General features: G+C 36.3%; 1 protein-coding gene across 1 annotated transcript in view; it reads right to left on the reverse strand.

Annotated features, from left to right (window-relative positions):
• The window catches only part of LOC150085249 (centrosomal protein of 120 kDa-like), a 213,987-nt gene that overhangs the window by 112,668 nt on the left and 86,776 nt on the right, over positions 1–14,543 (reverse strand). The window contains exons 3-4 of the mRNA XM_090374498.1: positions 11,684–11,881; positions 320–436 (exon numbers count right to left, since the gene is read on the reverse strand). Coding sequence (XP_090230624.1) covers positions 320–436; positions 11,684–11,881 — 315 coding nt within the window. The remainder of the gene's footprint in view (positions 1–319; positions 437–11,683; positions 11,882–14,543) is intronic.

Here is a 14,543-nt window from a genome sequence, read left to right on the forward strand (position 1 = left end):
CAACATTGAAGAAAATGAGTCCCAAAAGCACTCAAAGAAAGCACGCATTCTTCACAAAAATGCTCAGTGCATAGTGCTCAACAGAGATTGGAAGATTCTGAGCCTCCACCCTTACAGTATAGACATATCCATTTCAGCATCCCACTTCTAAACCACTGAAAGAATATCTGGAAGGACAAATGTTTGACAGCAACATGGCAGTGCATAATGATAAAATTTTTAATTTAAGGGGAAAAACACACTGTTAAATAATAAAAACAAACATATAATCACTGAATTGGAATATGAAAAGCAAGCATTGTTATATATTAATACAAACTTTAAATATTCCTTCCACTGATGTAGGATGATCATTTATATCGGTGCTATTCTTTACAAGATGAGTTAAGGGAATGTTAGCTACCCCAAGTGTTGCATCATCACAGCAAAACAGTATCTGTAAAACAAAAAAATATTAAAATTACAAGGATCCAGATGTACTTATATAATTATGTAAATGAATAAAATACTGAAAACAAATCTCCATAAATTATTAATAATATTTTTATTATTTCACATATCTATTTCCTAGATATGCCTTAATGCTAAACTCTTTATACACAACTGTATTGCATTAACTATGGTGTTATATCTATGATCACAACATAATTGGCTGAGTCCATAAAGGTCAAGATTATTGATTATGCAAGTAATCTACTTTTGCAATCAGCAACACAAACGATGGCTGAAATCACATTTATGCAAAATGCAAGACTATGTCTAACTAATTTAATGCCTGGGATAAACAGTTCATACTGCATCCCCTATAACTAAAATTCATTTCATTTAGAGGCATGGGTTAGAGCTTCATTTCCCCATTTCTTAGCATGGCCCCAACAGTACGAGCCATAATGAAAGTATATGGATCTATCTCTCTTCACTCAGAAGTTGTGTGTGTGTGTGTGTGTGTGTGTGTGATTAGATAAGAGTATGAGAAGGGGAGCTGACCTGTCAGGTGTAAGTTATAATGGAAAAAATTTAAATAGTGCCTGAAAAATAAAATTAAATTAACATATACAAACAGTACTTAATACTATAAAACCTAAGATTTTAACTACATTATCAAGGCCAGCAGCCAAAACCAAAGGAAATACAACAAGTAATGCCTCTATTTCAGTTATGACATATACATAGCAGGCAGACATATATATCATAGCCGACCCGACAGAGCCCAAAAAGAAAAAGCACAAGAAACTAATCAAATATAATTAAAAATAAAAGTAAAAAGCCAAATTAAGATAAAATGACAGGTCAGCTCCCCTTTTCATACTCTTATCTAATCTACATATCTATAATTAATTATGGTTGCTGGGTATTTCTGCTATCACTAGTAGTGCCCGGAGTCCATAAACCAGCTATATATATATATATATGATCAAATTAATCCAAAAATTAAATATATACAGTGGAACTTCTCTATTACGAACTTCTATTTAACGAATTTCTCTATATTACGAATTTTTTCGCAAAACATTGCACCTTGAAACGAAATTACATGTAAAATTAACCCCATATAGCGAAGTGTTAGTCTCTCTATAACGAATTTTTAAAAATATACGACCTCCTTCCCTCCGAAATTACGCATTAGCATCTGGAATTAATCATTCTTTTAGTGAATACTTGTGGTCATTGACGCCCGTAGGGAGGTCTTTGTTTCATTTTTGTTACAGTTATAAAACCAAATAGGTTTTCTTAAAAGTGGTCATGAACTTTACAATAAATAGGATAGATTTGTAAATTGATGTTGGCTCAGGGGAAAACGAAATTCGCTGCGGTAAGCCTTTAGCGTGCTGCGGCGGCAATACATAGAATGATGCCATAGTCGATTTTTAGTAACGAACGCCTACTGAGTGACATTCGCTTCTCACCTCAACCGTACCACGTGACCTTCCTGTCAATCATTATATGATATGTCCGTTCTCATCTAACTGGACTCCTAGTAGATGGTTTTCATGAAAAAATTTTTTTTTTTATTTAGTTCTTTTAGAACAATTTGTCATCAATCACATAGGCTATATGCTCTTGTATTTTTTTTTTTTTTTTGAAAAGTAACATACAGCATACATTAACCGTAAATTTTATATATGAATGAAAGTCGTATATTTCTTCAAAGTGATTGATAGGAAAAGTCACGTGATACTGTTGAATTGGCAAGCAAACGTCATTGAGTAGGCGGTACCTGTACTAACAATTCACTATATGGCCAGCGCAGCGAAGTTTGCGGTGTATGTATCGGCAAGAGCTACAGTCCAGTGATTTTTACATTTGGGGAAAAAATGTCGAAGAGAAAATGTTTAAGTATTAATGATAAAGTAAAGATTCTTCATGATATTGACCAGAGTTTTAAGAAAAAAGATATTGCGGAGAAATATGGCATACCTGCAAGCAGCTTATCTACGATTTTAAAAAATCGAGAATCAATTTTAAATGCAATTGAAGGAGCAGCAGACAAGAAGCGAATTAAGTTGTGTATATACGAAGATGTTGATAAAGCTGTTCTAAAATGGGTGCAAATGATACGTGAAAAGAATATACCAATATCGGGTCCAATAATTAAGCAACAAGCTCTGAAATTTGCACAGTCCCTGGGACATACAGAATTTAATGCGAGCACTGGGTGGCTAGATAAATTTAAGAAGCGCCACAGAATTGTGGAAAAGGTTATTTGTGGAGAAAGTGTTAATGTAAGTGAAGAAGATTGCAACAGTTGGAGGAACAATACCTTAAAGAAGATTTTGGAAGAATATGAACCTAAGGATGTTTTTAATGCTAACGAAATGGATTTATTATTTAAATGTTTACCGAATAGAACTCTTGCTTTTAAAGATGATAAATGTTTTGGCGGAAAACAAAGCAAAGAAAGAATCACTGTGCTAGTTGGAGCAAATATGACAGGAAGTGAAAAATTAAGACTTTTAGTAATAGGAAAATCAAAAAACCCAAGATGTTTTAGAGGCACAAAATCTTTGGAAGTTGACTACACCTTTAATAAAAAAGCATGGATGACCAGTGATATCTTTGAAGACTGGATATTAAAACTAGACAAGCGTATAACAAAAGAAAAAAGGAAAATCGTGTTGGTAACTGACAACTGTCCAGCACATCCTGCCAGTATTTCTGCCAAACTTAAAAGTGTGAAGTTATTGTTTTTACCACCAAACGTGACGTCAAAACTCCAGCCAATGGACCAAGGCATAATTAAAAATTTTAAATTTCATTATCGAAAGAGAATAATAATGAAGATTGTCAATGCGTTATCAGAAAATAGAAACTTGGAAGTTACAATTAACCTTAGAGATTGCATCTCTGAACTGGCAAAAGTTTGGACAAACGATGTCACTGAATACACTATTCAAAATTGTTTTTCGAAAGCGGGATTGGCATTGAATGCAGAAGTCGAACATCAACTGGATGAACAAGATGAACTGCCCCTTTCACAACTGAAAAACTTTTGGAAAATATTAGAATCGTCCGGAAACATCGAAAATGAAATAACACTGGATAGTTATGTTTATGTAGATCAAGACCTGACTACAACAGAACATCCAAATGAAGATGAAATACTGCTGAACAGTGTTAGACACGACCATGATCACGAAGAAATTAACGATGACGCTGAAGACACATCAGAACAACCCGTAGAAAAGCCAACTCGTGAAGAAATGATTAACGCTTTTAAAACGGTTCGTATGGGTCTACAGTTTTGTGAAAATGTTCCTGATAATGTTTTTAATGCTCCGAACAAATGTGAGGTTTTCTTTGAGAATCAGACATTTTTTAATTGTACTGTGCAAACAAAAATTACGGATTTTTTTTAATTTGTGATACTTACTGGCGAAAATTGTGTAAGCGTAATTTAAATAAGTGTTTTTGAAATAAAATACATTAAAAATAAATGTAGATTCATTTTCATTTTCTAATTAAATAACAATTTCTAATAAAAAAGATATTCTCTGTATAACGAAATTTCTCTATAACGAATTTTTTCGCTGGATTTATAGAATTCGTTATAGGGAAGTTCGACTGTATATATATATATATTTATTGTGTCTGTTTGCCTATTTTGCTGGATTAAAACTGTTAACTTAGCATTAGCATTTAGCATTGGTAGAGGCATGCAATGCAAGAAAGCAAGCATATGCAAAATCAGCCAATAAAAAAACTCCCATTTCACCCCTCCATTTGTTTCAAATGCCTGTCCAGCTCAGTCTTAAATTTATTTAGGCTATCAACTTCCACAACAAAAGATTAAAGTCTGTTCCACCAATCAACTACCAGCTGGCTAAAGGCAAATGTCTGCACATCTATTCTACAACTTGTTACCAACTTGTTTTGAACTTGCTATTACCAACAGCAAATTCAAAATGGGAAGCATTCAAAGAATTAATCTTGGAAGCTACTAGGCTTTACATACCAACAAAGAAATATTGTTCAAGGTTTAGGCCTAAATGGATGTCAGATGAACTAACGAGACATATGGCAGAGAAGAAAAATGCATGGGATACATATAAATTAATGGGTGACATGGAAGCTTATGATAGATATAAGCTGGTCTGTAACGAAGTCACAAAAAGAGATTAGGCAAGCAAAGACAGGTTATGAGAAATCTTTGGCAAAGCATGTAAACAAAAACAGCAAAGAGTTCTTTAGCTATGTAAACTCTAGAAGGAAAGAGATGAATCAGATTGGTCCACTTGATATCGATGGGTCAACTGTTGATGATCCTGCTCAGGTAGCTAACTAACTAAATGACTATTTTGCAGCGACATTCACACATGAGGAGTTATTCAGCGATGGGAATGCCAGAGGTGTATTCAACTCTGGCAGTAAGCTAGAGTATCTTGTAATAACTGAGAGTAAAGTGGAGGAGAAATTGTTGAAGATAAATACAAGAAAGGCACCTGGGGTGGATGGGATCTATCCAGTTATATTAAAGGAGGCAGCAAAGGAAGTAAGCAAACCCTTAGCCATAATAATGAGAGCTTCCTTGGACTCAGGGGAAGTACCCATGGACTGGAGATGTGCAAATGTGACCCCAATTCACATAGGAGGATCGAAGGGTGACACGAGTAATTATAGATCTGTTAGTTTAACTTCTGTTCCAGGAAAATTAATAGAGGAACTGGTTAAAGAAGCACTGCAGGATCATCTAGACAAGACTTCGGTTACAGCCCAGACACAGGATGGTTTTGTTAAGGGGAAAATCTTGCCTGACCAATTTGATTGGATACTACGGTGTGGTCACAAAGGAACTGGATGCAGGGAATAACTTTGATATTATATATTTGGATCTTAGAAAGGCTTTTGATACCATTGCACATGGAAGAATGCTGAACAAATTGGAGCAGTGTGGCATTGGAGGCAAATTGCTGCTATGGATAAAGGGATGGTTGAGTGGGAGAAGACAGATAGTGGTAATCATGGTCACTGCTCATCGTGGACAAATGTTATTAGTGGAGTCCCTCAGGGTTCAGTGTTGGGTCCATTGTTGTTTTCTGTATTTATAAATGATACTGATGATGGTATATCAAGCTTAATGTCCACGTTTGCAGACGATATGAAGGCTGGCAGGGTTGTTAAGGACACTAAAGACAGTAAGCTGCTGCAACGTGATCTAGAAAAGTTGAGCAGATGGGTTGAGAGGTGGCAAATGAAGTTTAATATTGACAAATTTAAAGTACTACATATGGGAAGCAGTAACACCAGAGTAACGTATCAACTCTGTGATACTATGCAGACAGTGGTAGAGAACAAAAAGGACCTGGGGATAATTGTGCAGGCAGATATGAAGTTTTCTCAGCAGTGTTGACAGTCTGCAAGAGTAGACTCATGGTTTCTTGTCAATGATATATAGGAATTTTTCTAGCAGAGATAAGGAGGTGATTATCCCCTTGTATAAGGCAATGGTCAGGCCACACCTTGAGTACTGTATACAGGTCTAGAGGCCTCATTTTAAGAAAGATGTAGAGCTGTTGGAACGAGTACAGAGAAGTGCAACAAGATTAGTAAATGGAACAAAGGGTTGCTCTTACAAAGAAAGGCGTAAGTTTTGCAAATTACAGTGTCTGGAGACTAGGCACCTGTGAGGTGATCTGATTGAGGTGTATAAAGCCTTGAATGGTTTGAGCATGCTCAATGCTGATAGGATTCTTCTTCTTGCTGAGAATAATCACTTGAGAGGGCACAAATTCAAACTGAGGAAAGACAGATGTAAGATAGATGTGCGGAAGTTTGCCTTTAGCCAGTTGGTTGGTGGAACAGACTTCCATCCTTTGTGTGGAAGTTGATAGCCTAAATAAATTAAAGGCTGGGCTGGACAGGTATTTTTAACGAACGGAGGGGTGAAATGGGAGAGGTTTTTTTTTTTTTTTTTCCTGATGCTGCATAAGCTTGCTTTCTTGCATCATGTGCCTCTACTAATGCTAATGTTAACTGTCTTTCCTCAAATTGAATTTGTGCCCCTCAGGTTCTTAATCTAAGCAAGAGGAAGAATCCCATCAGCATTCGGCTTGCTCAATCCTTTCAAGGCCTTATACACCTCAATCAGATCACCTCGCAGTTGCCTACTCCCCACGCACTGCAATTTTCAGAACTTAAGCCTTTCTTCATAAGAGCACCCCTTTGTTCCCTTCACCAATCTTGTTGCTCTTCTTTGTACTCGTTGTAGCAAATCTACATCCTTCTTCAAATGAGCACTCCAGACCTGTACAAAGTACTCTAGGTGTGACCTGACCACTAGCCGACCGGGCTAGCCGAGTGGGTAAAGTACCTGCCCGGCAACCCAAAGGTCGCGGGTTCGATTCCCGCCTCGGGCTTGGATCAAAGTACTGCAAAAACCTTGGGAGGTGCAATATGGCCACAGAAGCCGATGCGCCAACTACCAAATAAAAAAAAAAAAAAAAAAAGACCTGACCACTGCCTCGTATAATGGGATAATCACATCCTTATCCCTGCTAGCAAAATTCCTATATATCATTGACAAGACTCGATGACCTGCCCTGACAGCCTGTCTGCACTGCTCAGTGAACTTCATATTTGACTGCACAATTACTACCCAGATCTTTTTCACTTTGCACTTCCCTGAGCGTAGTACCAAAAAGTTGGTATGTTTCTCTTCGGTTATTGCTATCCATAAGCAGTACTTTGCATTTGTCAATGTTAAACTTCAGTTGCCACTTCTCAGCCCATTTAACAAACTTATCTAGATCCTGTTGGAGTATCATACTGTCTTTACTGTCGTTAACAACCTTGCCAACCTTTGTATCATCTGCAAATTTGGACATTAAACCTGATATATTTTCATCAATATTATTGACAAATATACAAAACAACAATTGGCCCAACACCAAACCCTGGGGATCTCCACTAATAACATTTGTCCACGAAGAGCAGTGTGTCCATTGATTACCACTCTCTGTCATCTCCCACTCAACCATCCCTTTATCCATTGTAGCAACTTACCCTTAATGCCATACCTCTCCAATTTCTACAGCAGTCTTCCATGTGCAACAGTATCAAAAACTTTCCTGAAATCCAAGTATAACATATCAAAATTATTTTTGGCATTCAGTTCCTTTGGGACCACGTCATAGTATCCAATCTAATTTGTAAGACAAGACCTCCCTTTAACAAACCCATGCTGTGTCTTAACTATTACTGCAGTCTTGTCTAGATGATTCTGCAATGCTTCTTTAACCACTGATTCCATTATTTTCCCAGGAACATAAGTTAAACTAATAGGTCTATAGTTACTTGTGTCACCTTTTGAACCCCCTGTGCGAAGTGTTGATATATTTGCACACCTCCAGTCCATGGGGACCTCCCCTGAATCCAAGGAAGCTCTCATAATTATGGCTAAGGGTTTGTTTACGTCTTTTTCTGCCTCCTTTAATATAACTGGATAGATCCCATCCATCCCAGGTGCCTTCCTTATGTTTAACTTCAACAATTTCTCCTCCACTTTGCTCTCAGTTATTACAAAATCACTTACCTCCCTGTTAGTGTTTGATAAACTTCTGGCACTCCCCTCATTGAATAACTCCGTCTGTGTGAATGTAGATGCAAAATACTCATTCAGTTTATCAGCTACCTGAGCATTATTATCAATAGTCAACCCATATATGTGTCACCTTTTGAACCCCCTGTGCGAAGTGTTGATATATTAACACTTATTTGATATATTAAAACTTAACATACACAAGTATGTTAAGTTGTCCAATCTGATTCATCCCTTTCCTTCTGCAGTTTACATAAGTAAAGAACGCATTGCATTTTTTCTTTGCATCCTTTGCCAAGGATTTCTTGTAATCTGCCTTTGCCTGCCTAACCTCCTTTGTGACTTGATTACAGACTAGCTTATATTTGCAATAGGCTTCTGTATCACCTGATACTTTATATGCATCCCATACACTTTTATTCTCTGCCACGAGTCTCATTAGTTCATCTGACATCCATTTAGGCCTAAACGTTGAACAGTATTTCTTAGTTGGAATGAAAAATCCTAGTAGCCTCCAAAATTAAGTCCCTGAAGGCTTCCCATTTAGAATTCATTGTTGGTAACATCATCAGTTGATCCCACTGTACAGAATTTAAAAACTGTCTGAGACCTCTATAGTCATCTTTATGAAAGCAATAGCCCTTCCCTTTAGCCTTGATGGTAGTTACATCTTTAAGTAATTCCCACATCAATACATTGTGATCACTGTCACCCAGTGGTTCCTTTATCTGCAAATTCTTAATGCATGAATAACCACTGCTGATAATCAGATCAAGAGTACTACTCCCTGTGATTGCCTCTCGAACATGTTGCTATAGAAAACAGTCATCCAATAAATCCACAAAATCTTGTTTGTGTGCGAGTGACCAACCCAAGAGTTTCTGGAGTTGTATAAACTTTGATGCAGACTGACAAAGTTTATGCAACTCTAGAAATAGTGTGAGAAAAAACAAACTTTCTTTAATACTGGCAGGCTACCAAACATACTGGCCTATGCCCTACCTGATACAAAAAATAAACTATTTTTTGTCCCTGTGAAGGCATTGGGATCCTGTGGAGGTATTAGGACTAATTCTGATTTGATATCCCCCCAGTTCCCCCACAGAAACACTGTGATAAATCTGGAATAGCAGCCCTGATCATTTTCAAACTCAGTTATATACGAAATGCATCCCTTAAGTTTTTGAATGAAGAACACACTTAAATTTCTCTAGGATTGAAGACCTAACTTTCTGTTATGTGTACATACATTTTTAGGAGCAATCACAAATATGTAAAGCTGCAGACAGAGATGGTGAAGAAAGTAGACTTTACCATGTCCGTACGTCTGTCCATCCACCCACAGGTAACAATTTGACTCTCAATGGATGAATTTCAACAAAATTTTATATTTGGGTCTTTTAGAAAGATTTGAAAAGTTATTCCAAATTTCATTTAAATAAGAGCAATAGAAATTTGTCAGTATTTTTTTTTCATAAAATTTCAAGTTATCTCTAAACATAAATGATAAATTAAATGCGTTTCAAATGTTTCCCTGTTACTTGAAAAGGAAATGTCAGATTGCTATCAAATTAGGTTCAATTTTGATTCAAGAGGCTGTAACCCACAGAAACTTATATTAGTTTTAGTTGTTCAAGTAGGAAAAGTCAAATCACCACTAAATTTGATGCAAGTTTTGCTGGTCTCCGGGAAGCTTTTAAGACCAATTAGAATTCCATAGTATCCCTAATGTCCTTCCTTGCAGAAATTTATATAAATAAACTATTTTTTGTACCTGTGAAGGCATTGGGATCCTGTGGAGGTATTAGGACTAATTCTGATTTGATATCCCCCCCCAGTTCCCCCACAGAAACACTGTGATAAATCTGGAATAGCAGTCCTGATCATTTTCAAAATTTCAGCACTTATTTAGAATATTCTCTAGACCTTTGAATCAAATATCATGTCAATACTACATCCACTGTGAACCTGCCCCCGACATCATGTTATGAAGTTTCAATAAACACTTCTTGAATACAGTAGTCTCAAGTTAAGTATCAGATAAGCAAATGTAACTGAAATGTAATGCAGTGAGTATATTACCTAATTTATTAAGGTTTTCTTTATCGATTTTATCATTTTAAAGTTATACAGTTCTTAAGTATGTTCTTGTCATTTTCAGGGATTTTTTTATAAATTTATTTTACAATAGTAAAGTTGGATTCGTTTATTCTGTGATTTTTGTGAATAGGTAATGAACTGCTATGTAACTCTCACTCTGAATATCAAAGAGTGACATTAAATAATTAACTTTTGCTTTATCTAAAATCAAGTTTCTGAGATTACAGCCAAACTCCACATTATTACTGTGGTACAATGTAATAATGAAGGTAGATAAATTTTCTTTATTTATAAAAATATGAAAAGAGATTAAAAAGTTCATATATCAACCTGTTTTGTTCAAAATGTACACATGCATTAGTGGTCCTGTTGTTACCAGTGGTTCCGAAATGTCAACTACATAGGCTTGACTGATTTAGTTCATGGCCATACTGAGAAGCACTTTGTGTCACTTTATGGTTCAATTAACTTCATTAATTAGTCAAAAATTATGTGAATTAGTGTGCTACATTTATCAATTTAGTGATATTTGCTTAGTCTGAAGTATATCTTGCATGCAAAATTATAGATATGACGAGATTATAAATTAATACAAGGCAGTGTTTCTGAAGAATTTTCTGGATAACTGGTTCAATTAAATGACAGTAAATCTTGAAGCACATAAAAAAAAAAAGTTGCCTAGCAACTTTTTTTTTTTTTATGTGATTCAAGATTTACAGGGTGTTTCAAAATATACAGGGTGTTTCAAAAATGATGGTCAATAATTTAAAGGTGAAAGGTACAAACTAAAATAAGCAAAAAAGTCCCAGTGAACATTGGGCCGCAAATGAACCGTTTTCGAGATAATGCACATTTTCTGTTAAGATCCACCACTGACTGTGGGAGCACTAGTTTAGCAAAAAGCTGCAAATCCTTTGCTAAGGGTGGTTTTATTAAACATTACATAATACATTTTTAATTTTTGGTTTCAACACCACAGGATTTTACAGATGTTACAAAAGGTGTTCAAAATGCTGTCCTTGCATCCATATGCAGCTTTGTAGTCTTCTCTGCATTGAGTTGAAATCCTCTCAGGCATTCCTGGGTCATTTCTGATTTGCTGAAAGGCTCCAACCCGACGCTGCAATTCCTCAACTGTGTTAATGTCAGAAGTGTACACCCAGCTTTTTACATGACCCCAGATACAAAAATCCATGGGATTTAAGTACTCTTCATTGCTGTAACCTCTTTCCATATTGACTATTCTTTGACAAGTACTAGTATGCCTGCTACATCTCACAGCATTGAGAGAGGGGAAAGGGAAAGAATGAGCATAACCTAACCAAAACAAATAAGTCAGTGGTGGATCCCAACCAGAAATGTGCAATATCTCGAAAACGATTCACTTAAGGACCCATATTTACTAGGTTTTTTTGCATATTGTAGTCTGTACAGTTCATCTTTAAATTATTGACCATCACTTTTGAAACACCCTGTATATTAGCCATCTATAATTATCTATAATTTATTTTAAATTCTCAACAGGAAAATTTAATATATTCTACATACCTTTAATGTGTCCTGATATTCAAAGAAATGCTGTAAAATTTGTGAGCTGCTACGAATTTTGACTGAAGCTCTTATAGCAGGAAAGGAAGGTTTTACCAGATCAAAAAAATTATCTGTTTTTACATCATTTCCAAAAAGTGATAAATAAAAATAAAACCCATGTAGAGGAGCTGTGAGTTTCATTTGGGAAGGTATCAACTGGAACAAATAAAATATTCTAAATAGTATTTTATAATAAAAAGAATTAAATATTACATTTCATAAAACAACAACAGAAATATGCCCTATTCTTGTATTTTTTTTGAAATGTATTTTTATATATTTCAGTGTTCACAGTAAAAGCTCAATTACCCAAAATGTCTCTCCATAACACTATACAATATAAGCCTTATTAAATGACTAATATTACAGCTGAAAGCTTGAAGTACTGTTGATTATCTATTAAGATTCTTAGCAAAGATTATTATCTTAGTACTCACCTCTAGATCTGTACGTGTTAGGGTTAAATTTACATAAAGGAAAGTAAAGAGAGTGAAAGTAAAAGTTTCCAATTATATTAACAGATTAATTAATTTAAAAACATGTCTCTAGGAAGAGGAAGTGCACCACGTTATCCTGGTTGTCATTTATAAAATTATATGAAGAAGATTCACATGTTGAAAAACCAGGTGCTGGATGAGAAGATTTCAATGTCGCCGTCATCAGATGGTGAATGACATTAGTTGTAAGTGTTGATTTATAGTATCGTAGCACCCAGGATGCATTACGTTAAACACGTGGAAATTTGATTCGTGTGAGCTGCCATATTGGTGATAGATTCGTGGGTAATTTAGTGTTTAAAATTTTGTATGATCTATTTTGGTGGAACCATTCTCTAGCTAGGGCTTCGTACTGGAATATCTTATAATTCTATTTAAGTTTAATCAGTGTAATTGTGTTATCTATTAATGGATCATGATTAAAAGAGTACACGTACTGACTGAGTTCAGTTCCTGGTTGGTCTGATTTGAAACTATTATAATGATAGTATGCTCTCGTACTGGCTGTTCTGGAAGTTCCATATTTTGTGGTGGTGCTACGTATGTAGCATGCATTACATCCAAGTTGGCATTTTATAAGGTATATTATATTGTTTATGTGGAGATTCCGTAGCCAGGTGAGTAGGAGCAGTAGTGCGTAGCACGATCTTCTTGATTAGACCGGGGTTCGAGCCCGTGACAACCAAAAATGGAGTATGTGGAAGGTCAGGGAATGACCACCATATATCCCCAGCACGGATAAAGGGTGAGGGTTGGCGTCAGGAAGGTCATCCAGCCATAAAAATTTTATGTCAAAACAATAATAAAAAAAAATTTAAAAATGCCGACCCCATATATATATATATATACACACACAGGGTGTCTCAAAAATATTGGTACAAATGTTTAGAGGAGGTAGGTAAAATTTAAAGGAATGTGAATCGCATAGGAACCCATAACCGGAAACATCACGGGAAAGTAGTAGCAGAGACACAAGAAGCAGAAATGACACAAGACAGTAATTAGTAGCAAACATTTATTTGACATAATATTAACAATGGAGTACGTGATGGATGCATTTCATCTGATTGAATAAGCCTTCCCGAGTGAAATAAGCCTCATCTGTGAACAAAACATAGGCTGGAACTGAAGTCTTGAACACTTTCTTGGAGAAACCACTGCGCAAAAGCCACACGTGCAGGATGATCTTGGGGGAGCAGAAACTGAACCCTTTGGAGATGAAAGGGGTGTAAGGAATCATCGTGCCAGACACACAGTACACTGCAATGAGAAACTCCTAAGGCAGAGGCAACGGCACGTGTGCTGGTAGTAGGATCATTCTGGATGGCATCCAACACATGTTCTTCCATGGCGGGAATTCATGTGGAACGTGGTCGACCCGCACTACTCCTGTTACCTCTAAATGACCCATAATTGCACAAATTCATGCATTAAGAATCTGAAGGTAAATAAACCACTAGGTGGCAGTGATCACAGTGTGCTGAAGTGGGATTTACTCAAAGAGGTAACTACCATTAGGGGTAAAGGGAAGGGTTATTGTGATGGACTGAGACAGTATTTAAATTCTATACAGTGGGACCAACTGATGATTTTACCAACAGCAAATTCAAAATGGGAAGCATTCAAAGAACTTATCTTGGAAGCTACTAGTCTTTACATACCAACTAAGAAATACTGTTCAAGGTTTAGGCCTAAGTGGATGTCAGATGAACTAATGAGACATATGGCACAGAAGAAAAATGCATGGGATACATACAAATTAACACGTGACACAGAAGCCTATGATAGATACAAGTTGATCTGTAACCAAGTTACAAAGGAGGTTAGGCAGGCGAAGGCAGATAACGAGAAATCTTTGGCAAGGGATGCAAAGAAAAACAGCATAGAGTTCTTTACTTATGTAAACTCTAGAAGGAAGAGGATGAATCAGATTGGTCCACTTGATATCGATGGGTCAACTGTTGATGATCCTGCTCAGGTAGCTAACAAACTAAATGAATATTTTGCATCGACATTCACACGTGAGGAGTTATTCAGTGAGGGGAATGCCAGAGGTGTATTCAACTCTGGCAGTAAGCTAGAGTATCTTGTAATAACTGAGAGTAAAGTGGAGGAGAAATTGTTGAAGATAAATACAAGAAAGGCACCTGGGGTGGATGGGATCTATCCAGTTATATTAAAGGAGGCAGCAAAGGAAGTAAGCAAATCCTTAGCCCTAATTATGAGAGCTTCCTTGGACTCAGGGGAAGTGACCATGGACTGGAGATGTGCAAATGTGACCCCAATTCACAAAGGAGGATCAAAGGGCGACACAAGTAATT

Source organism: Mastigoproctus giganteus, chromosome 5 (genome assembly GCF_048544385.1).
Source record: "Mastigoproctus giganteus isolate SK-2022 chromosome 5, ASM4854438v1, whole genome shotgun sequence".
Classification (NCBI taxonomy): Eukaryota; Metazoa; Arthropoda; class Arachnida; order Uropygi; family Thelyphonidae; genus Mastigoproctus; species Mastigoproctus giganteus.